At 46.5% G+C, this 26,034-nt stretch overlaps 1 protein-coding gene and 1 long non-coding RNA gene across 8 annotated transcripts in view; one reads left to right on the top strand and one right to left on the bottom strand.

The window, feature by feature from the left end:
- The window catches only part of Ddhd1 (DDHD domain containing 1), a 65,693-nt gene extending 59,927 nt beyond the window's left edge, over window positions 1–5,766 (top strand). For 4 of the 7 annotated variants that reach the window (XM_032917195.1, XM_032917199.1, XM_032917196.1 and 1 more), the window contains 2 exons: window positions 1,378–1,461; window positions 4,847–5,657. In XM_032917195.1, coding sequence (XP_032773086.1) covers window positions 1,378–1,461; window positions 4,847–5,028 — 266 coding nt within the window. In that variant the 3' untranslated portion in view covers window positions 5,029–5,657. Of the gene's footprint in view, window positions 1–1,377; window positions 1,462–4,846 lie in introns of all 7 variants that reach the window. The other 3 variants (XM_032917197.1, XM_032917201.1, XM_032917202.1) reach the window with 2 other exon arrangements.
- Window positions 5,767–14,194: 8,428 nt separating this feature from the next.
- LOC116913069 lies at window positions 14,195–15,485 on the bottom strand. The gene is made up of 2 exons (XR_004389590.1): window positions 15,416–15,485; window positions 14,195–14,313 (listed from the first exon to the last, which is right to left on the bottom strand). It is a non-coding gene; the product is annotated as an uncharacterized LOC116913069 (long non-coding RNA).
- Between the last annotated feature and the right edge of the window lie 10,549 nt (window positions 15,486–26,034).

Genomic DNA, 26,034 nt, shown 5'->3' on the forward strand with positions numbered 1-26,034 from the left:
ACAGCATCTGTCAGTCCTTTCCAGTGCTCAAACTGTGTTTGCAAGTCATTAGGGCCACGTGTAAACAATTCTTTTTAGATGTTGGTATTTGTGTAAAGCTCACTTTTCTTCTGAGTTCTTAGTGATTTTTTTTCTTATTTTTAGTTAGAAACATGATTATAAATGTATGAACTTTAGTGTCATGCAGAAATCAAAATAGTTAACTTCTGAAAAAAAATTATTTTGGTGGAAATTTGTCACATGGCACTAAGTTAGGGTTCTTCATGATCTTATCAGTGCATGGCCGTGATGCTGGGGAATGGGAGGGTGCACACTGGGGCCAGACGCTCCCAGAAACAGTGACCCCCAGAAAAAGGAGTGAACACATATAGAATCTGAGCAGAGAGACCCCGTCCTGTTCTAGGTACTGCTCTAAATGTAGAAAACAGAAATCATCACACAGGTACCCTCAGACCCAGACCCTAGTGTGTACCGTCCATGCAGCCTCTGATCCTGCTTGACTACACCCAGTCATGTTGTGTCATGCTTGCATGTAAACGCTTTGCCAGTCCTCATGTTAAATTTCACCTGTGGTCTCAGCTACGTCTGAGATAATCGTGAGTCTCTATTTCATATAGTCAGCTCTAGACAGGGACTCCTGATTCTTGGACTTGCCTCGGTAGTGAATTCTTCTGTGTAATCCTGACTTTTATGCCATAATTGCTATCTTGCAATCCTGAAACTCTCTCTTCCTTAAATCTCTGTGGAATCTGGCTGTTGTGATCAGGTGCCTGGCCTCCTCCCTCCTGCTCCCTTCCCACACTGCCTCAGCTCTTCCGGACAGCCTCCCTTCTGCCGCCACTGTCTCTGAGTCTCATTATCTGAGGGTAAGGAGGACACAGCCTGAATTCGTGATCAATCCTGTCTTCTCTCTGAAGAATAAATCCTGTCAGGTGTCCTTTATTTTCATCCACTTGACACATCTTACATAGCGGTTCTTAATTTCTTCTGAAAAGATCTGGCTTATCCTAAAGCGTTTTATGATTTCATTTCTTGTGTTCCTGCTAGGTGGTTTTTTGTTTTGGGTTGGGGGGTGGGGTTGTTTGTTTTTTGTTTGGTTTGGTTTTTGGCCTGTAGGTTACAACATGAATTAGCACTTAGTGTGAGGAGTATCTGAGCTATTACCAGACTCTGACATTCCATTTGAGGATTGAACTGAGCTCCTATTTCCATGAAGGAGCCCTTGACAGAAGCCTAGAGGTGAGCTCCTCTCTCTGTGTGCTGGGCTTAATCAGCTTATTTGGAATGTGGCTCTTAACGATTGGTCACTGCGACACTGAAGGCCGTTTGTAACTAGCAGCCTTGCCTTTACAGCGTCTTGTTTGTTTTTCTTCACAGATTTCAGACTTCAAGAATCGTTCTTTTATCTCCCACAACTTCTTTTTCCGGAAAATGTAATGCAGAGTAAAGATGATAGCCTCGGTATGGTATATGTCAGGAGTGGCTCAGTACCCTGAAAATGCTCTCCCTAGAGATCCACTCAGGGAGAAATGGGATCGGCTCCTCTGAGGGCTGCCTCAGTGCTCCTACTGCAGACTCTGTGCTCCTCATCAATGCTAGAGTTCATGCCCAAGTCAGATGCTGAAACACAGCGTTCCTACAGAAGGACTTGAGAGAGGAGAGGGCGTAGGCCTGTGTCTGTCTGCTGTACTGTCCTCAGGCCTCAGGCTAACGGTTCCTTTCATGTCTGTACTTAGCCATACAGTTTCCTGCCACAGAGAACCCCATCACCCACACTGCTAATGTCTGCCGTCCGCACCTGGGCTGGGGTCCGCCATAGCGTCAGTTCATTCCACACAGTATGCCGTGTCCCTCACGGGGGTGGGGGTGGATTTTTAACGTAGTGATACTGGTGCAAAGGTATTCCCAGTCTTCCTTCCCAGCATATCCTGAATCTGTCACTAAAGACTAATCTTAACAATTTAAAATTACTTTTCCTACTAACTTCTCATTTCTTCTATAGTTTCTCTTTGGTGTTTTTCTTTTTGATAGTGAATTTTATCTTTGCTGTTTAAAAATGTGTTCAGGGTTTTCTTTGTTATTTTAACCACCTTTACATTCTTATGCATCTTTTTCAGTTATCAAGCAAACATACTACTAATACAGTTCCTAAACAGCGGTTGAGGGTAACAAGCTGACTCCGTTTTTACCTCCAGAGCAGAGAGTTTAGAGTGGCCTAACTCAGTGGATTCCCCTCAAATTATCTGATATAAGGATCTCTCCAATTGGTAGTCATAGACAAACATTTCCATTAAAATAATTCATATTAGACTAGAGAAATAGCTCAGTCGGTAAAGTGCTTATAAGAGAACCTGAGTTCAAACCTCAAAACACACTTTCCAAAAAGCTGGGCACTGCAGGGTACACCTGTAATGCCACTGGGGCTGGGGAAGTGGGATCGAATCCCTGGGCCTCTCTGGCCAGGCTGACCTAACCTGTGAGAGACACTGTCTAAAATAACCAACCAAAGGCCAGCCCTTGAGAACCGACTCCCAGGGCACCGTGCAGCCTGAAGATGCGCGTGCGTGCACGCGTCTGTGTTACAGCACAGCTGCTTTCTCACTCTTCCTCTCCATCTGCCCAGGAACAAAGGTCTTTCTGTTTTGCATTTTAAGAGATTTTACAATTAGCTATCTGAAGCATGAAAAAAGAAGAAAAGGTGATTTTATTTTCTCCTTCCCCCATGATCCCAGTGGGCTAGAGAAACTAGGAGAATCCATCACCCTCTGCAGTCCCAGCAAAGCCTGGAGTGATAGTAACCAGGACAGCCGGTACACGTGCATCAGAGCCTGCTTTGACCACAAGCACGTTGTACAGCCGTGCAGTGGGGCTGCCAAGTAAAACCTCTCCCTTGAGAGTCTTGAGCCACATGAAAAGAGGACAGGGACACAGCCCACTCAACTCACCCCTGACCTTCCTTCCTTCAGAGCCAACAAGATGTGCAGTGGCTGCTCTGAGGGCCCAGAGGAAGGTGGGAGAATCAGCAAGTTGGTTGGGGAAAGCTGGCTAGAGGTGGACAAGTGTGACAAGAGCACATAATAGAATAGAGTAGCTGCATGATGACAGTCATTTAGGACAGTCCAGTCACAGCTTGTCAAGAACAAATGTCAGGACCTTGTTAGAAGGAAAAGTGTCCCTTTGACTTTAAAAGAGTTTCAGCTGGGGTTGGGGATTTAGCTCAGTGGTAGAGCACTTGCCTAGCAAGCGCAAGGCCCTGGGTTCGGTCCCCAGCTCCGAAAAAAAAAAAGAGTTTCAGCAGCAGAGTTCTGGACTAGAGTGGTACATGCCGCAGCGTTAGAGTGAATCCTCACGGCCACGTGCCTGCCTCTTCTCTTTCTTGTAACCTGCTTCATCTTGACTCTTCTTCATCATGTTTGTGAATTCAGTTTTCTCATCTTCATAGCCTGGTCTTTGTGGGTCACTGTGCCTTCAAGTCTCATGCGAAGGCCCATGGCCTACTAAAATAACAGATAAAGGTGTTCTACGTAAATGCACGTGGATTTCAGCAAATTTCTGACTGACTTAAATGAAAAGCTTAGAGTTAAAAGACCTTTGTAAAAGGTGCTGTGTCGGTGGTCTGTCCAAGTGTTTGATAGCCTAGCATTCTGCCTCTTCTGAACGCTTCCCTAGGCAGACACGTACGTACGCTCACAAACCCACAAACCGGAGCCCTGTGAAGCTACCATTAACAGAGCATTTGTTTAGGATCATTTTCTAGAGCGGTACTCCTTATGTATAACTCCGCCTTTTACTTCTGACGTCTTTGAAGTGAACAAACAGATTAATTAGTATCCAGTAGGGCCATGAGAGATCTTGTGCAATATCGGATGGCTTGTGGACCGTTTTTAAAGAGAGCCTGAGTAGCATAATGCCATTTTTTTTTTAAATTATGTATTGTGTGTGTGTTTGCGGTAAATTCCATATATATGAGCCAGACGACACCTTGTGGAGTTGGTTCCCTCATTCAGCCTTTATGTGGGTTCCAGGAATCAAACAGGTTGCCAGGCCAGGTCTGCTGTCATTACTGTCATTTTCCAAGTGTGTTTTTCGGAGGATCCATTACGTTAACCCGTTGAGATTTGATGAGAGCCTTGAGCTGTTCATTTCTCTCCAGTATTGCAAGGACTCTTTGTAGGTTTTGGAAAGTCGTAATTGGATTCACGGAATTGTTGGAAGGCAGCAAATTATAGGTAAAGCCCTTCCCGCCACAGGCTCTTCCTCAGTTTAACTGTTCCAGCTACACAGTGGATTCTTTTGAATACTTCAATGTCCTGGGCACAGGCTAGTGCCCACTTGATAAATGCAGGCTTGGGGAGGGGAGCCTTTAAGGGAGTCGGCCTTATGAGGGGAGGAATGCTGTTGGGCTGTGAGGTAATAATGGGTATAATCTAAACACTAAAATGTGATTGCTGTGGAACATATCCTCACAGAAGCGAGTCTTCTGTAGGGCCTCCCTAACTGAGGAGGCACCTACCCACTTCCCCGGAAGTGCAGGAAAGTCTTCAAGGAAGACAGATAAGAAACAGCCATCTAAGACTTAAATTGAGCCCCCTTTTTTGAACTCCAAAAAATATGCCACAGTAGCAAGCAAACTGATTTGACTTTCTTTCCTTCCTATTCTTTGCTGACTTGGGCGCAGGGACAGACTGCACAGTAGGACCCTGGCTGCTCTGGCTTTCCCAGTGTCCCATAAGTTGAGAGTGAAGAATGTGACAGCTTAAGTCACTCCCTTGACTAGGTTTTTCACCCCACTGTCTCCTGCCTGCACCAAACACATGGTAACGTCACTTAACTCTTGTCTTGGCAGTGGAACTGGAGCACAGGATCGACTTCGAACTCAGAGAAGGCCTTGTGGAGAGCCGCTATTGGTCAGCCGTCACGTCGCACACTGCCTATTGGTCATCCTTGGATGTCGCTCTTTTTCTTTTAACATTCATGTACAAGCACGAGCATGACAGTGAGGCAAAGACCAGCCTAGATTCAATCTGAACTCTGGACGGATATGAATGGCCCAAAACTTTTCTGTTAAAAAATGTGTCAAGACATGGAGATTCCAAGGTTCCGGTTTTGTTAAGGGCAAGAAATATTTTAATTTAAAAGCACTTTATTTTATTTTTAAAAGAGAAAAAAACCACATTTTCAGTTCTAAAGGAGTTATTTATGTTTCTGTCATTTTGATTATGAGTCTAGCAGAGCCCCTGCAGAGAATCACCAGAGTGGAGTGTGGTGGGCTTAGGTGAACTGCATGAAGGCAGCCATCACAGCCCAGTTCCCCAGAGGAGCCTAACGTAACGTAGTAACCAAAAGGCGTGACAGCGCTAACGTGCCTGAAGGCCAGTCCACTCTGCAAAGACTACAGGGGGCATCGTGGCTTCTCGATTCTGCAAAGGCTTCTGTGCCCACAGTTCCTTTGAAAGAAGAGTATAGCAGATTTTAAATGTCCTAAATTTAACTTGTTTTGAAAAGCTAATGCTAAAAAGCAATATTTGAAGTACTGTACTTATAATTTATCACCCCTACTTACTTCAGCGCAGGAAACATGCTTAATGTCTCTTTGCCACATCTACTCTGTATCATGTTGAGGCTCCTTTTCTCAAAACTCCATCTTTTGTAAATGAGTAGCTGATCCTGTATGAATTTCAGGGGGTCTGGGGTTGGGTTTTTTTTTTTTTGGTTTTTTTTTTGGTTTTTTTTTTGTTTTATTTTTCATTAAAACATGGTTTCACACAGCACTAGTTCAATTATTTTTTTTATTTTTTTAATGATATCTCATATACTTCAGAGAAAGTTAAATGTTCTCAGCACAGGGACTCCACATTTGTGTGTATTGGATTCTCTGTATTAGAAAATTAAGAAACAGCTTTGGACTAGAGAACATGATGACTTGAAATATATAAATATCTGTGTGCCAAACAGCTAACACATGTGAAGGCGTGGGCCGCCGCTAACATTTACTGTGGAAAGGAAAGGAAAGCATGGTGACTCGGGCACAGGAAGTGGACACTGAGGCACTGGGGTTTTTCTGGGCTGTAGATGTTTCCACCGTGCTGTCCCGTCTGCTTGGAGCGCCCAGCCGTCTGTGTATCCGCTTCCTGGGGTAAGTGAACACATTACCACGTCACGTGTTCGTACACAGAGGCACCAGTTCTTCAAGTGCCTTGCATTAGATTACACAGCAAATGGAGAGAGTGTGGCTTAAAGCCAGACCATATTCTTCCCTGTGCTATTTAACGACGTCACTCGTGAGTGACCTGGAGAAGCCTGCAAACGTTAGTAGGTTAGAGATGGCCACGAAGCCCAGTGTTACCTAACAGATACCGTCCAGATTCTTACACTCAGACGAGGAGTTAACATCAAGGGAGCAGTAGCCATTCCTGCCGTAGCCAACACTCACATCTGGTGGCTCTCCCTAGGTTCCACTCAAGGTGCTGTCTGTCTTGTGTGTGAAGAGCTTTGCAGCTTCCGGCAGTCCTCGGCAGCTGGGAGCAGAGCTGGTCAGCCCACATGTTCCTGCTCTTCTCTCCAGGGCGGCAGAGCCTGTGGCTTTCTGTGGTATTACCCCTTACCCTCAGTGCTGCCCGCTCCTCGGCGGCCATCGAATTCGCACCATAGACGGCACTTTTTTCTAGTGCCTGACAGTTCCAAGGCTGTGCGACCAAGCATGTGGCTGACAAAGGCACCTTTGCTCTAACGGCCGAGACTTAGCTAGCGGGGCTGAAGCACCATGTCTGAGTTTGGAGGTTCTGGTCACTCAGGTCAGCTTCATAGCCTGTTTATTAGCAGGTCTCGCTTAACTCTCAGGAAAATTAGGCCCGTGTCCTATGCTGTCGTTAAAGGTGGTTGAGCGTGCGTTGTTTAATATCAACTGAAAGGAAGAGCGTGCCCCTGTAAGCAAAAGAGTGTGTCCACTTACTTTTCCTCACGCGCCAACAGTCGGATTTCACTGAGTTTCTGTCAGCTCTGGAGAAGAGCAGCGTTCAGACCCCTGTCTGTCAGAAGCAGATGCTCTGCGCCTCTGGACACTGCTTTCAGCCCCTCGTCTCATCAGTAGCAGCGGCAGTTTTGGTCTTAGAGCTCTCGTCTCCTCGTCTCTGCATGTAATCACGGGATGTGCTTGTATACACTAAAGTAATATACAGAGTATGTGTCATTTTGATGATTTAGAAGCTAAGTCGGTTACCAAGTAACAGTTGGCAATTTTACTCCAGCAAGTACTAAATCGGCCCCCAAAAGTCCTGATTTTGATACTATTAAAATTCTCCTCTCTCCCTGTGTTCACGCTGCGTCTCTTGCGTGCTGGTCACACAAACTTTAACCCAATTAGGCTGGACGAAGGCTCTGTTTGGAGTTAAGTCTTATTCTTCCTTTAAGGTTGGCCTTTCTGCGGCTTTTTATTCCTCTTTCAGCAGTAATTGTACTTTTTTGGTGCACTTTCCATATAATCCAATATTAAGTGTATCTCAGGACATAATTACAAAACGGCACTGGCTTTCTAAGCCTTGAGAGCCTTAGACTTATATCAGAAAGTTAGCTTTTGTGCCTGCTTCAAAGCTCTCAGACCCAAGAACTCTCCTCAGTCTCTCTCTCTGGGCGCGTCCTCCCTTACTGTAAAGCATTCAGCACCATTAGCAAGTGGGGCATGGTGCAGCGCGCCTGGGTCCCAGAACACGGGCAGCCAAGCTGGAAGGGCTGCTGAAAGCTCGAGGTTAGCCCTGAGCCTAAGGCTGGTTGAAGCGGGGGTGGGGCGGAGTTGGAGCTCAGCCGACGGAGTATTTGACAAACATACATGGAGTGTATTGGAGTTAATCGCCACCCGCACAGGAACCCGGAGCACACTTGTAATCCCAGCCCGTGGGAGGTGAGAGGCAAGAAGGATCAGTTGTCCTCTGCTGCATAGTGACTTCGAAGCAAGCCCGGGTGGTGGTGTGCTACACAGACACCAATAGACATCTAGGAAAGAGATCATGGGCCACGGAGGCGGCTCAGTGGTTAGAGACAGCCAAGCCCAATGGCCCGAGTTCAAGCTGACTCCCGTAGACTGCCCTCTGCCCCCTGTACACTGTCATAGTAGACACCTGCCCTCACACGTACATAACACACGTAAAGCGAGTGCAGTGTCAGCACCTGCAACACTGTCAAAGATAAGAAGTTGGCCCTTGTCGGTCACTATTTTCTTTGATTCTAGTGAATAAGCCATCTAAGATTTTGAGAAACTGACCGAAAGATCTTTAGAATGTTTTTGAATCTTGCACTAGTTATGGAAACAGGCCAATGTCTATGAGGTGTTAGTGGCCAAGGCAGAGCTGAAAAGACAATGTACCAGTAGTGTCTAGAAAAAAAGAACCCACCAAACCGAGCGTGGGGTCTGTGCATTCTCCTTTCGCACCCTTACCCTGCTGCCACACAGACCCCAGGCTTCTGCCAGGAGCTGGGCCGCTTAGGCTGGATTTGAACCATGCAACTCAGGTCCCTCCTTACCCCTGTGCTAAATGAACACAAGCCCTGAGGGAACCTTAGTCCTGCAGTGGTGGTGACCTGAGATATGTGTTCTGTCCTGGTCTCCAGGGAATATTTCCAAAGAGCCCTCAAGTTTCAGTTTGTGTGGATTTTGTATATCTTTTTAGATTTATATTTACAAGTGTTTCTGCCCGCGTGTCCAAAATCACATGCGAGCCTGGTGGCAGCAGCCATCAGAAGAGGAGGCTGCTTTCCCTGGAACTGGAGTTAAGAGGTGGTTGTGAGCCAACAGGTAAGAGCCCCCAGTGGCCTTAACTGCTCTGCCGTCTCTCCAGTCTGGAGACTGTAAATCTCAGAGTCCTCTGCAAAACCCTGTTTCCGTTTCATATAGCAGCAAAAGTCATGAAAATAAAGTTTACAGGCTTAACAGGGGACCAGATGCACAGTGACGGGGGGAAGCAGTGGGATCTCCAAGGAAAGACTGGTCAAGTCTTAAAGCCAGAGCAGTGATAGTTTTCCTAAACATGGTCTACAGATATTAACGTGTCTTGCCAGAGAGTCAGTGAGACATGGCAAATTTAGAGGTTCCTTCAAGCCAAGCAGGATAGTACACACCTTTAACCCCAGCACTAGGAAGGCAGAAAGTGTTGAGTTCAAAGCCAACCTGGTCTACATAGAGTTCCCCAGCCAAGTCTGCACACTGAGACCTCATCTCAAAAAAAAAAAAAAAAAAAAAAGGGGATGTCAGAATCTGCTGTATTCAGTGCATTTCACAGCAGCCGGGTGCTGTTGGAAAGGGTGCAAACTTCGCCAAAAAGACAAGCTTCTACTAAGGAAATCCTGAGCATAGATCATTCGTTCATTCTGCAGTTTCACCCCCTCATCTGGAACCTTCATCTGACAAGGCAGTGAGCGTCCATCCTGCTCAAGTCACAACCTCCAATCCTGTTTTGTGCAGACAGCCTGTTTCAAAAGTTAGTAGGAAATCCCTAAGGGTAGAAAGTGGCTTTGGGGTGGGGGACACGTACATGCGCACCCCTCTTAGGCTTACCAGTGACAGGCCTAACTGCCTATAACTTGTGTCTGGAGTTACCTCCTCTCCTCCTCCAGGCTTCGTAAAGAGAGTCTGAGCAGATCTGAGCAGGCTTCCTTGCATGTCTGAGACACTTTGTACCGGGGGCAGGGGACACAACCCCAGGCAAACAGGCTTCCTTTCCAGTGGCACGTGCAAACGGTAAGGAAGGAAATGAATGCAGCAGGATCGGTGTTTGCCCCTCAGTCCTCCTCATCTCGTGCTTGACAGCAGCAAGGTCATTCCCAAAACTTACATTGTAAGTTAATAAATGCAGCGTAAGTACCGCGTGTATTTTGGAGACCAGGAAAAGCAGTTCTGCTGACTATTCATACACCCAGCCTTTGAACAGGGCGGGTTCATGCTTAGCGTTGTCTCTTACCTTGCGTGTCTCCATTTATATGTGACAGAGTGCGGCTTACTTCCTCCCCACCCTTACGTTCTCAGGGCATGTTGGGAAATACCCCATAGGATGATTCCACCTGGCCAGATTGCTGTTAGAGTAGGATTTAAAAAAGAAAAAAGTGTGTGCTCAGCCCAGGGAGGACTGGCATCGGGGCCACCTTTGGGCATAAACGGCTAGAGATTGTTGTGGGATGTACATAGCATGGCTTAGAGTTCTCACTGAGCTTGAGCGTCTGTGCACACTGAAGTACCTAGTATACTTAGAATACATAGCATAAAGAACGTGCTTAGCAAACAGCTGGATTTAGGAAACGATGGGGAAAGCCTGTTAACGTTCAGTACTGGTCACTCTCCTTTCTGTCCTCACTGGCTTGGATCCACGGCACTGGGTGACCAGGCACCGACACATCACCTGGAGTCCCATTCAAACTTCCCTTGGCAGTGACCACACCCTCTCCATCATCTTGGCCTTTAAACATATTAACTGATCCCACAAAAATTGCATGAAAGCCTAGCCATGTTCTTCTGGTCCTCGGTCTGTCACAGTAAACCCGCTCTGCTCTGCCGTCAGAGTCCGAGGAGGGTCTCCTTCCCCTTGTTTCCCCATCGGTGTCAGACAAGGCAAGCGAATCCTCACAGATCCTTCGATTTTGTGGAAGCATCCACGATTCCTAGTTTATCTCTGCAGTGATCAGCTTGAATGGCAAAAATCTTGACATTTAGCTGGCATTGTCCAGTCCCAACTTTTCTCAACCAGAATTTAGTTAATATGCTTATGGAAATGGAAGGATAGTGGAGTCTGTCTGTTCACAAGCTATGACCACCACATCCTGCATCCTACCAGAAACTGGCCACCGTGTTCCTTGGCATCAGATGATGAAGTCCACAAATGACACATTCGGATCTTACAACGCAGAACAGTCACAGCTTCGAAGATAATAGTTCTCAAGTCTAAAGCCAACCCCCAAAGCCTGGTTGACTTGTCAACTTGACATAAGCTGCCCAAAGTCATTGGGAAGAGGGAACCTCAATTGAGAAAATGCCATCTGATTGGCCTACAGGCACATCTGTGGGCTTGTTTTGTTGATTGATTGGTTGGTTGACTGATTGATTGATTGATGTGGAAGGGAAGACCTAGCCTGTTGTAGACAGCATCCCCCCTGGGAAGGTGGTCCCAGGAGTTACTTAAAGGGATGAATTTGAGCATAAGAGCAATCCAGTAAGCAGTGTTCCTCCATGGCCTCTACTTAAGATCCTGCCTTGAGTCCCTTGTCCTCAATTCCCTTCACGATAGATTATATCTGTAGGATGAGATAAACCCTTTCTTCCCTGAGTTTCTTTTATTCATTATGTTTATCAGAGCAATAAAAACCTAAGGCACCGTTATAGCTTTTTTGAGATGGTTTCTAATAAGGAAAGTATGGAATTTGCTGGATTTGAAGATGATCTCTGGATGCCACGTGCCTCTGCCTATACCATTGTAATGGTTTCTTCTTGCTGATGGTCTTGCCTCAGCTGTCATTAGCTTCTCCTGTTCGGGTACTTACTACTTAGAGCCTATGGTGTCTCCATTTTAGTTGGAATAGAAAGCCACCCATCAGAATACCGTCAGCCATCTCTGTTTACTCCATGAATTTGGCAGCATGCTCAATCTGCAGCAAACCAGTGAGATCATCAGGTCGAACCACTGTCTCATTCACAGCTCATTTCGATCTGTTTTCTAGCTAAATCGTGGAGCCTTGTCTTTGCCTTGACAATTAAATATTCCATATGCCTTTAATTTACTTAGAACTTGCCTCCAAGTTTTCGCCTTGGCCTTTGTCCTGCTTCTTGGTTGTACTAAACAAGGGAAGCATTCATTAAACACTACACTGTCCACATTCTTGTGTCCTTTCGAGTTTAGAACACAGGGTCTTTTGTTGCAGGAAAAAGAGGGGGGAGTTAAAGAATGTTCTAAAGCATGTGATAGCAGAACACATCACCTTGGCATGTCCACCACCCTGCCGTACATTTTTAAAGTTCCAATTAGTTCCTCACGTGTGCCCGAGAAAGCGTTCTGGAACAAGATGATGAATACACTAATTGTTTTGGAATTGTCATCCAAAAAATGCCCGCAGTTGTGTGTCAACACATACTTGGGTCCTAAATAGTTCAGTAACTAAGGCAGGCTCTCAGCTCTTCCTTGGTGGGATCAGATGATGGTGGAAGGTACCCAGTTTATCAAGTTTTGGCTGACCTTTATGGAGTGGCCGTTTGCCAGAGATGTAAAAGATAAGTTCAGTCCATTGGACAGTTAAAGATAAGGATCCTCCAGCTGGAACTCCAGCGTGCCTGGGTATGCAACTTTCTCCTCCAAATCTCCATGTTCTGTAATCAACTAACAAGCTCCTCTTACACCTCGGATCCTCCTGCCAAAGCCTCCCGAGCATAGCCCACTAGAGAACTCACAACTGCAGTAAGTCTGGAGAGTAGAACCCTAAAATCTTGGGGCACCCAAAGACCAATGAAATCAGTGTCACTTTCAAGAAGTGACCAGCCCAAGTACTGGGGTCAGCAAATTTCCAGGCATGACCAAACTTGCTGCAAAAGCAAAATGAACGTCTGGGAAGAGAGCCAAACCTTGGGTGTCTTCGTGCAGCGTTCAAGCCAGCTGACCTGAGAACTCTGGAGTGTCGGCTCCATGGCTGGAATGCTCTGCACAGTGATGGCTAGGGCATCGTGGATGAAGTACACTGCAGATTCTGTTTCCTTGTGGCTAGCTTTTCAGTAGAAAGTTTTAACCCTTGATGGACTTTTTAATTTGCCTAAAATCCACATTTGAAATATTACCAAACAGTAGGCATAAAACTGGATTCAGATTTCCTGTGGTGTTTTTAGGTATCAGCCCTATTTGCCATGAAGAATTTATAAGGCATCAGAATCACAAAGAAAACACGACCCGAATGGTACAGAGAAGAAATTGGAATCTTTTATTGATAGGTCTTATGTGGTGATTATCTCCCTAAATTATTAGTGAAATGCTATCCCAAAAGAATATATCAAGATTTGTTTGAATTTAAACTCTCCCTTAAAGCTTGGTCTCGTAAAGGTAAACAGCCTGGAGAGATAGCTTAGGAGTTAAGAGCACTGATTGCTCCTCCAGAGGACCCAGCAGTGATTCCCGAGACCCGCATGGCGGCTCACTACCATCTGTAACTCTAGTCTGAGGATCCAGTGGTTACAGGGTCACCAGGAAGGTGGTGCACAGACATACATGCAGCCAAGACACCTACACAAAATAAGTAACCAGAGTGTCTTTTGTCTTTTAACCCAGAAAGTCTATAAAGTTCAAATATCCTCAGATCCTTCAAATATTCTCCCCATGCAAAATGGCCTGTGTAAAAAGTACATTTTTGCAGAATGTTTGGTGCCCACAACATAAAGCAATGTAAATATCTGTTAATTAGGATTAAATAAGTGATGGTACTTCATTAAATCCGATTATAATATGACACTTAAAGATGTCAGTACTTTCCACACACTAGCACTAAGCCACATGTTTATTTGAAAAACAAATCTACAAGAGCGTGTATAGGTTGCGTAAAGTTTTTTAGAATATATATGTCATTGGGGGAGGGGTAAAAAATGCCCCAAAGGGTCGAGGATTTAGCTCAGTGGTAGAGCGCTTGCCTAGCAAGCGCAAGGCCCTGGGTTTGGTCCCCAGCTCCGGAAAAAAAGAAAAGAAAAAAAAAATGCCCAGTAAGACAAAGCGAAGTTAATTTTGCAAATCCTGGGGTGATGGCTGTACCAGCCAGGCTTCTCTGAGGAGGAACTAAGGTATTTCAAAGAAGGTAATCCGGCTGGCATGGGGGTTGAACCTCCCTGCACTCAAGGCATGAAACTAAGGCAACCCCATTAGAACCACTGAGCAGTGCCCTGCGGAAGCCCAGTGTGGAAGTGTTTAGAATCACCCTCTCTTCCTGTGACCAGGAATCCAGGCCTTAAGTTAGCCCAGCCTCCAAGTGTTCATCAGGAAATCCGTCCTCCTTCTCGTCACTCTGTTACTGTGTCGTCTTGGTTTTTTTTCCCAAAGAACATTGTGAGCATTTACACACTAACGTCTTCCATTGTTTTTTGTCCAGCTCATTTATGAATTGATTTGTTTACCTCTCCATCCCTTCTTGGTCTGTGTTCATTTCGTTGGGAGATAGAATGAAAGGATGCTTCTTATTTGGATCATTCTATTGCCGGTCCAACCATGGTTTTTATTAAACAGCCTTGGAGGGAGCCGGAGGTCACTAAAGGCCATATGTAGGTTGTAGTTTCCTCTGTAGAAGTCACAATGGGTAGCCAGCCTTGTCCTGTGTACCAAGAACAGACCTGGAATCACTGGAAAGGAAAGGCAACGCCAAGGAGTAGACATCGACAGAACTTGCTGCAGTGTCCTCCCTCCTTAGTTCCCTTGTTCCTAACGGCTGCCCCCCGCGTATCCCCCTCATCCCCCCAGCCCTTACGGTGGAGAATGACAGAGGAAGACACTGAGTCCTGGCCTCCCTCAGACAACCTCCCTCAGACAACCTCTGGCAACTTAAATGTTAGCAGAGTAGCTCTGCATGCACATATAGCTGTGGAGTAACGGTTAATCTGTATGATTAAACGAAAACCCAAATACAATAAAGGAAGACACGAATGTCGACCTTTGGCGCGCGTGCTCGCGCGCGCACGCACAGGCACACAGTAGTGTCTGAACTACAGATATCCCCATCGATAAACTTTGTATGCCCTTCTCTTGTTAATGTATTGATAATTGTTCGTTCACACGTAACTCTACCCCTAAACCTAAGAGGGACTCTCCTCCCCGACATGTTTAAACATGAACGTTTAAAGGGGTTTTGCACAAAGCTAGGCAAAACCAGCTTTTAGAAACCCTTCCGTGTCTGGCATGGTAGTGCACGCCTGACCTGAGAGACTTGTGGTTCCAAGAGCAAAATGTTTCAGTTTAGGCAGCACAGTAAGAGCTGGCCAAGAAAGGAGGGGTCTCCACTTCTGTGTCTGTGGTGGTTACTAATCCACTTCCATGCCCTGGGTTTACTGTTTGCTAGCTCCATTTAAAAGATCCAGGGAAATGGTTCATTAGGTAAAAGCACTTGCTATTGTGAGCCCAAATCACCTGAATTCATCCCCCAAACCCAGGAGGGAGAGAAGCAAACCCTACAACCCAGCAGGCGTTAGTTTGTCTGAATACATAACAGCACTTCTTGTTTGTAGGTGGTCCTGACATTACAAAGCCATTCCATTCTTTGTTGGATCAATTCCATTGCCCTCCTAGATGCCCGAGAGGGGAGAACTCCTGAAAGCCAAGCTTCCTTCCTTAGTCTTTGCCAGCCTTGCCTTGAGAGCCCAGGGCCCACAGCTCCTCCTACCACAGGCTGCAGAGATATGTGTCAAAGGAGAGTGACTTACCTCAGTTCAATTGCCACAACAGCAAAAGCAAGAAACGAGTTAATCTGATTAATATGCACGCTCGGTAGTCAGATCCTCACAGTGATGTTACTTGTTCCAGCCCTCGTTAGCTTGAATGATGCTCTTGTTTGAGTCTAAATCCTGCCAGGACTCAACCCCCAGATTGGATTTCCCAGGGAGTGCTTGGTCCTTGGTGCATTGCCAAGGAGCATTAAAGGTAAGAGGGCCTCCCTTTCCCTACAACATCCCCCAATTCTTGATACCGGCGGACCCTGGGAGCAAAAAGATTTAATTTTCTTTAAAGAGTTTGATTTCTTACAAACGCCAAATACCCTTCATTTCCGTGGCCACATTCCACATAGATGATGGGAGAAAGAAGCGTGGGTAGTATGTCTGCACACTGACCAAATCTATGCTGGGGTAGAACACGTTCCTAGCATGTGCGTCGCTCTGGGTTTAATCCTTGGTGCCACAAAAGGAAAAGTGGAGATAAAACAAAATCCAAAAACAGGACGTCACACTAGGCAGAGGGACTGCTTCTGGTCATTTCAGTTTGACATAGCAGGGACTAAATCCAGGACCCTACACACATGCTAGGTGAATGCTCTCCCATGAGCTACACCCTCATTTTCTCCCTATTTCATTTTGAGACACTCTCACTAAGTTACCCAGGCCGGCCTGGGTAATTCATATTCATTCATTCATATTTCTCTCTCTCTCTCATTCTCTCTCTCTCTCTCATTCTCTCTCTCTCTCTCTCTCTCTCTCTCTCTCTCTCTCTCTCTCTCCCCCCCCTCCCGCCCCTTCTCTCCCAGTTGTCCTCCTTCCTAACTGGATTGCCTGACAGGGCCCAACCCGCTTCACTTTTTTTTTTTTTTAATGGAAAATAGAGTTTTTTTTCATACAATATGTTCTGATTATGGTTTCTCCACCCCAAACTTGTCTCAGATTGTCCCCGACTCCTCTCCCATTGAAATCCACACCCCTTCTCTCATTAGAAAACAAAGGAGCATCTTAAAAAGGAGTAAAGTAAAAATAAAATAAAAACAAACTGGAATCTGACAAAACAGAAGAAAAAGAGCCAAAGAAAAAGCACGATAAACACCCAGAGACACAGCAACGTTTGCACATAAAGGGATCCTATTAAAAACACAGAACCAGAAGCCAGAATATAGACACGAAAGACCGTAAGGTTTAAAAGGAAAAAGAAGGGGTTGGGGATTTAGCTCAGTGGTAGAGCGCTTGTCTATGGCAAGCGAGGCCCTGGGTTCGGTCCCCAGCTCCGGAAAAAAAAAAAAAAAAAAAAAAGGAAAAAAAAAAAGGCTGGGTGTGGCGGTGCATGCCTTTAGGGAGGCAGAGGCAGGCAGATTGAGGCAGCCTGCTCTACAGAGCACGTTCTAGGACAGCCAGAGCTACACGGAGAAACCCTGTTCTGAAGACCCCCTCCCTGCCCTCTCCTCAAAATAAGCCCTGACAAAACTTCACAAGACAACCTCCAAAAAATGCCATTGGTTTCATTTTGTACTAGCCGTCTACTAAACTCAGAGCAAAATGGAGGACTCCCTTTCTCAGTGGGGTTTCGTTTTTTCCTGCAGGACCATGTTTGGAGAGTGTCACTGAGCTCATGCCTGACCTTGTTTGAAGGATAACCCTGCACGAACTTCCCACGAGCACTGCATGATTCACTCTTTCCCCACATGACAATTAGGTACTGTGTTATGGCCAATCAGCCCTTTCCACCTGTACCCTAAGAGCCCTTATCTACCCTACCCCCAGCACACTAAAATGAGCTTTCACTGAAGCTGTCTCTGGAAGTTCTTCTAACACACTCTCGGCTGTCTGAACCCTGCTCAATGTTTATGTTCTCTAGTGGGCCAATGGCCAACACCCCCAAGGAAAGACAGACCCACACCTAATGTGAGCTAATACATAATAAGTAGATTTATAACCTTTACTCTCTGAACCAATACATCGTTTAATTTTCAAGGATTGGCTCTGTAGCAGCCAGCACATCCTCCTCTTGACGGCACCACACATAATGGCGTTTTTTTCCTGGAATCTCCTGTCAATCAAGGAACCAACAAGGCACAGTTTAGAGGGTCAATCAGTTATCCCTCGTCTCCAGATAGAAGTGAGTTGTCTGCTTAAAGACGCACGTCACTGAGCTAAGGGACCTTCCTCTGAGACGTGTTCTAGAACGCCATGCTCCCTCTCAGCGGTCTAATGTCAGCTGGCCACAAATAGAATCACCTGAGCAGGAAGCCTCACCTGAAAGACCCACCCCGTGAGTGAACAGCATTTTCTAATTACAGCCCAGATAAAAGGATGTGGCCAAAGCAGGCTTACTGGTCTTTTGTTCACTTGGCCTTCCTTGTGCTAAGGAGTTGATTCCTTTGCTGGTATCAAAAGCAGTGTTTCTGTGTTTCTGTCATGGACCAAGGACCAGCAGCTCCCCAGGAACCATTCATGTTTGGGGGACCAGATTGGGACAGCCTTGTAGACTGAGCAGACACAGGATTGTCAGCCTCCCCGATGAGAGCCAGCTACTGTGGGATCACTGTGACTGCAGAGACCCCAGCCATCAAGTCCTATGGGGAGCTCAGCCTCTCAGATGTGACTCAATTGTTAGAGCTATTTTAAAGTCTGCTAACTTAACATATTCTTAAAAGGGACGGAGAGACGGCTCATGGGTTAAAAGCACTGGCTGCTCTTCCAGAAGACTGGGGTTCAATTTCCAGAAACCACATGGTGGTCACAACCATCTGTAACTCTACTCCCAGGGGATCAGACACCCTCTTCCCTCTTCTGCAGGTACCCATATGGTGTACAGAAATACATGCAGGCAAAACACCAATCTACGTAAAGTAAAAATAAAGGCAAAAATTAGAAAGTAAATAATTTCTCTCATCTCTCTCACATATGTGTGTCTGATTATTATTATTAACACACGGACACACACATACATATATATGAATATATTTCTGTCTCTCTAGAGAACCTTGACTAATTACTCTCTTACCAGCCCAGGCCATCTAGGCTTGCGTGGTCTTCATTGACCCTACACACAAGTTCACATTCAAGCTTGTGGAAACAACCCAGCCCTTCAGATACTTCTTCCCCTAAAATCCTTCTTTAATGTCTAAATTTTTATATCCCACTTACCCTGAGGGCCAAGGATGGTATAAGGTGTGATGTTTCAATGAGTGTCTTCAAAGTTTTTGCCACATACAATGAGTCGCTTGGTCAGACTCGGTTCATAAATGAATGTCGTGGGGAAGAGAGGCCTCTCCACCACTGACTGCAATGGTATCCGTTAGACAACGGTAATGAGTCGCCTGCCTTCTGCTGCTGTCAATATAACAAAATATCTGACATGGGATATATAAAGAAAATGGGCTCATCTAATTCATAATTTGGAAGGCTCAAGAAAGTGGTACCAAGACCTGCCCAGCTTAGGTGAGGATCCCCTGGGCTTGTTCACCCGGTAGATATCTTAATCCCAGTGCTCAAGAGACGAAGGCTAGATTATCATAAATTCACAGCCATCCTGGGATACCCTGTGAACTCCATGCTAGCCTGTGTGAAAAATCTATGTCAACACCTATATATCTATGTCAACAAGAAATATAGACAGGTGGTGCTTAGTGAGGTGAAGGAGGTGTCTGTTAGCATACCCTGGACATTCGCCCCCCAGAATCCACCATTAAAGGTAGGGGATGGGCAACTGCATGTCTTCACTGATGCTAATGTCCCCTCTCCACCACCCACTGGCAGACCTAGCTCTCAGTTTGCTCATACTGTAAGGCCTCCCAGACATCCTCCAGCCTCCAATCACCTATTCTGCCTTTCTAGTTTCCCAAAGTTCGAGGTCATCTACACACTGTGCAAGGGAGATCCTCAGTCAAGCTCTGAGTGCCTAAGTGAGACTTAGACACCTTGGCAAGTATTGAAAGAGGCTGGTGGAACTTCTGAGGTACACTGAGTACACGTTGATCCCATTTAAACGTGAATGCAAACAGAAATTGTAAGTCTGAATCCAACGGAGTCAAAAAGAAAGCCAAGAGCTGGGAGTACACGCCAGTCATCAGAGTCTTTGTCTAGCATACAGGAGACCCTGGTTTTGCTCACCAGCACTGCATAGACCAAGTAGCACAGTAGTGCACGCGTGAGATCCAGCACTCAGGAGGTGGAGGTAGGAGGACCAGGAGCTCAGGGTCTTCCTTGATTACCAAGTGAGTCTGAGGCAAGCCCGGGCTTCATGGAACTACGTCTCAATAAGTAAATAAAATTACGGAAGTTCCCGTTAGCCCTCTGTGTCAGCGGGAGTGAAGGTAATAGCGTGACTGTGTTGCGGTAAAATTAAAAAAACAGCGGCACCGGTTCCCACTCATTCTCACTCCACTCGGATCCGCGGGAGCTGCGTGCTCTGGCTGTTTCTCTGCCAGTCGCTTTCACACACAGTCCCTTTAGCGGGTTGTTACCACGCCTGCCACACACATTGTGTCCTGTGGGCCATTCTAGCAGGGCACCGTGCCACGCTACCCCAGGCACTCTACAGCCTAGCATGGCTTCCGGAACTAAGAGAGGCTGTCTCTCTGCCCACCGGGAACTTTGCTCACATCCCCTGTAGCCTGGTAAAATCAAAGCTCTAGAAATTTGTAACTTAACAATCAGATTTATATGTTAATTCTCAATCTACAATGCATCCACAGATTAAATTCACTGTCAATTAATAAAGGTAGAAACCGTCCACCTAGACGAGATAAAATTGACCTAGACCATGTGGATTGGAATCGTCATCCTCTTTCTCCATCTTCCTCCCCTGGCTCCTCCTCCTCCTCTCTGCTTCCTAGACTTTTCCCCGCCTACCCTTCCTTCTCATCCAATGATAGGCTTCGCCTTATCCTGGGCCCCCGCAGTGCTGCGTAATGACATCATCCTAAATGACTGGATTAGGGTCTGTGGGATGGCAAGGAGTCACAAATGAGCCTATGACTGTCAGATCATATGCAAGTTGACAGATTTTAGTTCCCTCTGAATCAATGTTCTCCTCTTTCTTTGCTTACCTGCTTCCTGTGCTGGAGGGTGAGGTTGCAAAAGCAAGGGCATATTCTGCCCATGTGACAGTCCTCTCCCCCACCCGCCACTGTCTCTTGAGAGAGGGTACCCAGCTGCTAATGGAGAGAGATTTGTTCCTCCCTGTGGTGGGCTCAGCTCTGCACCTAGTGTCAATCCAATCTCACAGGCATGTGAGGCCGAAAGACAAAGAGGGACATCTTTTAGGGTTGTGTCATCTTGGGCGGGTTTTAAATCAATCAAAGGAACACGTTTTCAGGTTTATTCTCAAAGCAGAGAAATAAAAAACTCCTTCGTCATCACATGGTGTGCTGACAGACACATTACAGTCTTCCTACCTGCGCAGGTAAGGATTCAGAAACTAGAAAGGCATGATGGGAGAGAAAAGGGCTGAGGGCACTGGGGTGGCCAGAGAGAATCACTGATAGGACATCTGAGTTAACTATGCCTGTTCCAAGTCCTTCAGCTGATGAACAAGGGGATGGGTTCTGGGGTGCGCTGAGATCAGCTGACCCCTTCAATTCATGAGATATTGTCCCACAGAAGCTTCACGGGTGGGTGGGTGGTGAGAGGGTGCTGGAGTCTGGGGGCAGGGCAGGGTGTCCTGGAGTACTGTGTCTGCAGATGTACAGAAACCAGCAGAGGAGGCTCTGCAGAGGGCAGTGTCAAATGACGGGATTGGAGTTGTTCTTAAGTCATGCTTTGGTGTCTGTCTATAAGTGTTCACTGTGCTATACAAGGTTATCATTCCTCCTGTTTTCAAAGTCCATAGCTGTTTTCTCTCTTTTTTTTTAAAGTTTATTTATTCATTTTGTATATGAGTACATTGTGGCTGTCCTCAGACACACCAGAAGAGGGCTTCAGATCCCATTACAGATGGTTGTGAGCCACCATGTGGTTACTGGGATTTGAACTCAGGACCTCTGGAAGAGCAGTCGGTGCTCTTAACCACTGAGCCATCTCTCTAGCCCCATAGCTGTTTTCTATAGCAGCGCCTGAAGTCTGGCTCACCGAGCTGGCCACTATTTTGGACTTGACTCCTTATATCAGATTCCCAATCAAGACAGATATTTCACATTTTCTATATCTAGGGCCTTCACGGGTTAACCTGAAACAAAAGGTTATATAAAGCCCTCCACAAGGGCATTAGGATGTCCTTGAGGGCAGGCGCTAAATGTGAGCCATTTTACCTCGGGGCCCAGCTCTGTGCTCACTCCTTCTGATCCTGAACATGGCTCTCTGGGTATGGGTCTAGATTGTCCTGGCCATCTGTTTCTTCGGTTGAAGATATCCCATGTGGAAGCAAAGGGAACTTGCCCTATACGTTTGAAAGTTTGAGTCTGTGGAAATAAACTGTCTGGAAAGATGGCTGAAGGTTAAGAGTTTGGATCCCAGCACCCATAGAAAAGCTAGGCGTGGTCCTGCACATGCCCGTGACCCCAGCACTCAGTAGGGCAGAAATGGAAGAACTGGTGTGGCTTGGTGTCTGCCACCAGAGGCAAAACAATGAGGTCTCCAGGTTCAGAAAGAGAACTTAGAGCCTCAGTGGATATGGCCTTGAGTTGTGTAGGGTTGTGGGCTCGCTTCTGCCCTGCCACTGGGCGCAGCCGCCTGGGGAGGCAGAATGCAGGGAGTTTGACTGCTCTTATCCCGTGCCCCCCCCACTGCCGCCCCCACTGCCGCCGATGCCGATGCCGATGTCGCCGATGCCGCCGGAGAGGGTGCTGGCCTGCTGGCGTAGGGAGGCACCAAGACACTGCTCTGGAGGTGGAAGAGCATGGTCTGAGATATGGGAAAGCTGGACCTGGCTCAGGAGTCCCCCGGCCCGTGAGAGGCTGCAGCCATGGGGTTCTCAAGCTCTTGGACATCCGGGCATCGCCGGGAGTCGAGGAAGAGCTAAGAATGGAGTCGGGGCGTGGCTGGGTCCAGCCGGGAGTGTAGGGGGGTATTGGGGGGAGTCGTGAGGAGAAGGGGAACTCTAGCTTGTCCCCGTGGAGATAGTCCTTGGCTTGATGGACGCAGGCTTGTTGGCTGTTCTGGCTGGGAGCACAGAGAGGCCTTCTACAGGATAATTAAGCTCCAGCTCTGTAGGTGAAGGCCTCCATGAAAAGAGACAGTCCACGGTTCTAAACGGTTTATTGTCATGGTGGAAAGGAAAGTGAATGCGTAAAACCCTACCCCAATCCTCGGGGTGGGCCTGAGATTAAATACCTTTTGCAGAGAGGTATGTCTGGGAAGGGCCTCTAGGTACCGCATTAGCATGAGCATGGAGAACTCTGTTTTGAGCCTACTTGACTGTGGTCCACCTCTTTCCCTATTGTCTTGGTCTGAGATGTTAGGGATGCTCTTCTCTACGTGGAAGGGCTCCGGGCGTTGCCCTTATGTGACTGACGGCCACGAGGGCTTTGGCTACCTGACAGGTGCCTGGTGCCGGGAGCAGGTCAAGCTCCTACCGTCCCTTCAGGATCTCTGGGGTGTCTAGCCTGGCTTCCTCTCGGTCCACTGCCCTGCAGCGTTGGGCCTCAATCGTTTCCCCAGACACCCTTAACTGGTTCACAGAATGCCACAGTAGCGATCCTCTGCCTTCCCGTGGATTGAAATCCTCTCAGGAGCCCTCCAGGAAATACCCAATGACAAGATAGTAACTTCAAAACCCACCAAAGTCTGACATGGCCATTGTAAGGACATGGAGCTACAATTCTCTTCAGAGAACCCCAAGTCTGTGTGCCCAGGCACCCCCTCCTCTCTTCTGAGTGCCTTTCTTTTCTCCTGACCGTCATGCTTGACTCTATATTGAAATATCTTTAATAAAATCTCCAACTTCCCTCTAAAAATTGGCCATACTTGTTCTTTTCAGCACTGACATAATGGGCCCCAATTTCTCATCAGTCTAGACCCCCAAAACTCTAGGGAAGCACCACATGCTACACAGAGCTGTGTCTCTGTCCCCTCACAAGGGACAGTCCTACCTTCCTCAACCCTGTGGGTCCGAAGGCCACTGTGGTTGACCACCTGACAGCATCTGACACTTGCACCCTCTGGCTAGAGGGGAGACCAGAGAAAGTAGGCTCTCTGAAAGTGTGTTTATGCAGCCACCCTCAGGACATAGAACAGGATGGAGAGAGAATTTCATCTGGTTTAGCCCTGGGGGGCAGGCTAAGAAGGCACTACCCTGTTGAGAAGAGTGAGTTTACCAGCCTGCGAGCCAGCTCAAGGGACAGGACGGTGGGACCTGCGTCTCTGCCAGCAGGGTTGTCACACCCCCATAACTGTTTCCTCCTGGGGCGGGAGAGATGACTCAGCAGCTTAGAGATAGTCCCTGTGGAGGACCCAAGTGTGTCCCCTGGCACTGTACGAGGTGGGTCAAAATCACCAGTAACTCCAGCTCCAGGGAGTCTGACACCTGGATTCTGCAGCACCCACACTTAATGTGTACATTTACATGCACACACACACACACACACACACACACACACACACTTTAAAATAATGGGAGTAAACAAAATTAAATTTAGAAGAGAAAAGGGAAAAAATAAAGAGAACCTTAAACATTCTATTTCATCAAACCCTGCAGAGATCCGAAAGGACCTCGGGAAAATTCCTCCTTCCTACTGACTGGGTCAGAGACAAGGATTCATTCAGCTCCAGTTCAAAGCAACTGTGCACCCACTAGGAAAAGAGGCTCCATCTAGGCTTACGAATTGAACAGACATAAACGGAAGCACGGGTCACCTAACGGGGTTTTGTGGGTTGTCCACACACACACACACACACACACACACACACACACACACACACACACACACACACGACGAGAAGCTTCCGTGAGAGTGAAGACCTGAAGAGGTGATCAGAGAGTAGAGAGCTTTCATACATTTTTTTCTTTCAAAAAGAAATCGTGAGTTTTAAAAGGAATGGCGGGCTGGAGAGATGGCTCAGTGGTTAGGAGCACTGACTGCTTTACCAAAGGTCCTGAGTTCAATTCCCAGCAACCACATGGTGGCTCACAACCATCTGTAATGGGATCTGATGCCCTCTTCTGGTGTGTCTGAAGACAGCTACAGTGTACTTATATATAATAAATGAATCTTTTAAAAAAAAAATAATTTAAAAGGAATGGCAAGAAAAAGTAATGGGGTGAGGAACAGCAAACTGTATGAAGGACTGGACGGCACGGGAGAGGGCAAAACCAGGGAGCAACTGGTCACAAGGATAGTCTTTCTCTTCCTGTTATCAGGGGTCCTACCTTAGGCAAACTTCTATGACTTGTTCTTACATGGGCAGATGAGAAAGCCCCTCCTGCCCCTGCTGTTCCTCAAGCACCTTCAGCTCAAAATAACCTACACGCCAAAGTGGCGTTGGGGGATGTGTGTCAGGGAAGGGGGGCGGGCAGGCATCTCATTCCTTGTTACGAGTCTCCTCACTCTCTTTCCTCAAGAATAAGATCTACCGGTGGGGTTGGGGATTTAGCTCAGTGGTAGAGCGCTTGCCTAGGAAGCGCAAGGCCCTGGGTTCGGTCCCCAGCTCCGAAAAAAAACAAAAAAAAAAAAAAAAAAAAAAGATCTACCGGGCTGGAGAGATGGCTCAGTGGTTAAGAGCACTGACTGCTCTTCCAGGGGTCTGGAGTTCAAATCCCAGCAACCACATGGTGCCTCACAACCATCTGTAATGGGATCTGATGCCCTCTTCTGGTGTGTCTGAAGACAGCTACAGTGTACTAATATGCATAAAATAAATAAAATTAAAAAAAAAAAAGAATAAGCTATACCCTATACCTTCAAGCAGAGTGAAATAAAACTGGTCCAGGGTGTTTAACGAAACTTCAAGAGATGGTTGCCATGTTGACGTCTGTTGCCCCTGCTGCCACCTTAGGTGGAGGAAACACAGGAACTCAAAATATCTCTTCCTCAGGACAAACTAGAACAAACCAGTCTCAGACAGCATCCCTACAGGAACAAGGATCCAGAGTCAAAGAGTTAGAAAGTAGAAAGCCTACTGCCACGTCAGCCAATCGGAAAGCACATTACAAAGCAAGTTTACAAATAGATTGTTTGAGAGGTTCCAAGAAACATGAGCATTAAAATACTTCCCTGAGAAAAGCCCTGGAAGAAAGAGATCTCCCACAAAGGCAACACTACATGTGACCCTTTGAAACTGCAAATCGAATAAAACCAGAAAGGGTTCTGACACCCTTGAAAATTAACAGTGTGATTAGCTGAGAGAAAATGAAGAGAAAGCAATAAAATTACAAAACTAATAAAAAAATTAATTAAAAGCAGGAAGGATCAGAGTGGAAATGGTGAAAACTTTAATTACTAATGGAGTGCAATCTTAAAGTAACTCCAGTAAAAGCTGACTTTTTAAAAATAGCCAAGAGATTAAAGTATTGAGAGGAAGCCAAAGTATAAAACCCTAAAATATAACACATCAAAGTATGACACTTTATTTAAGGCCCCCAAAAATGCCCTTTTGGAACCAAGGGTTTTTTGAGCTGATGATCTTTTTTTAATGTTTATCTTTTTATTGTATATGAGTACACTTGC

This window comes from Rattus rattus, chromosome 12, assembly GCF_011064425.1.
Source record: "Rattus rattus isolate New Zealand chromosome 12, Rrattus_CSIRO_v1, whole genome shotgun sequence".
In the NCBI taxonomy this organism is placed as follows: Eukaryota; Metazoa; Chordata; class Mammalia; order Rodentia; family Muridae; genus Rattus; species Rattus rattus.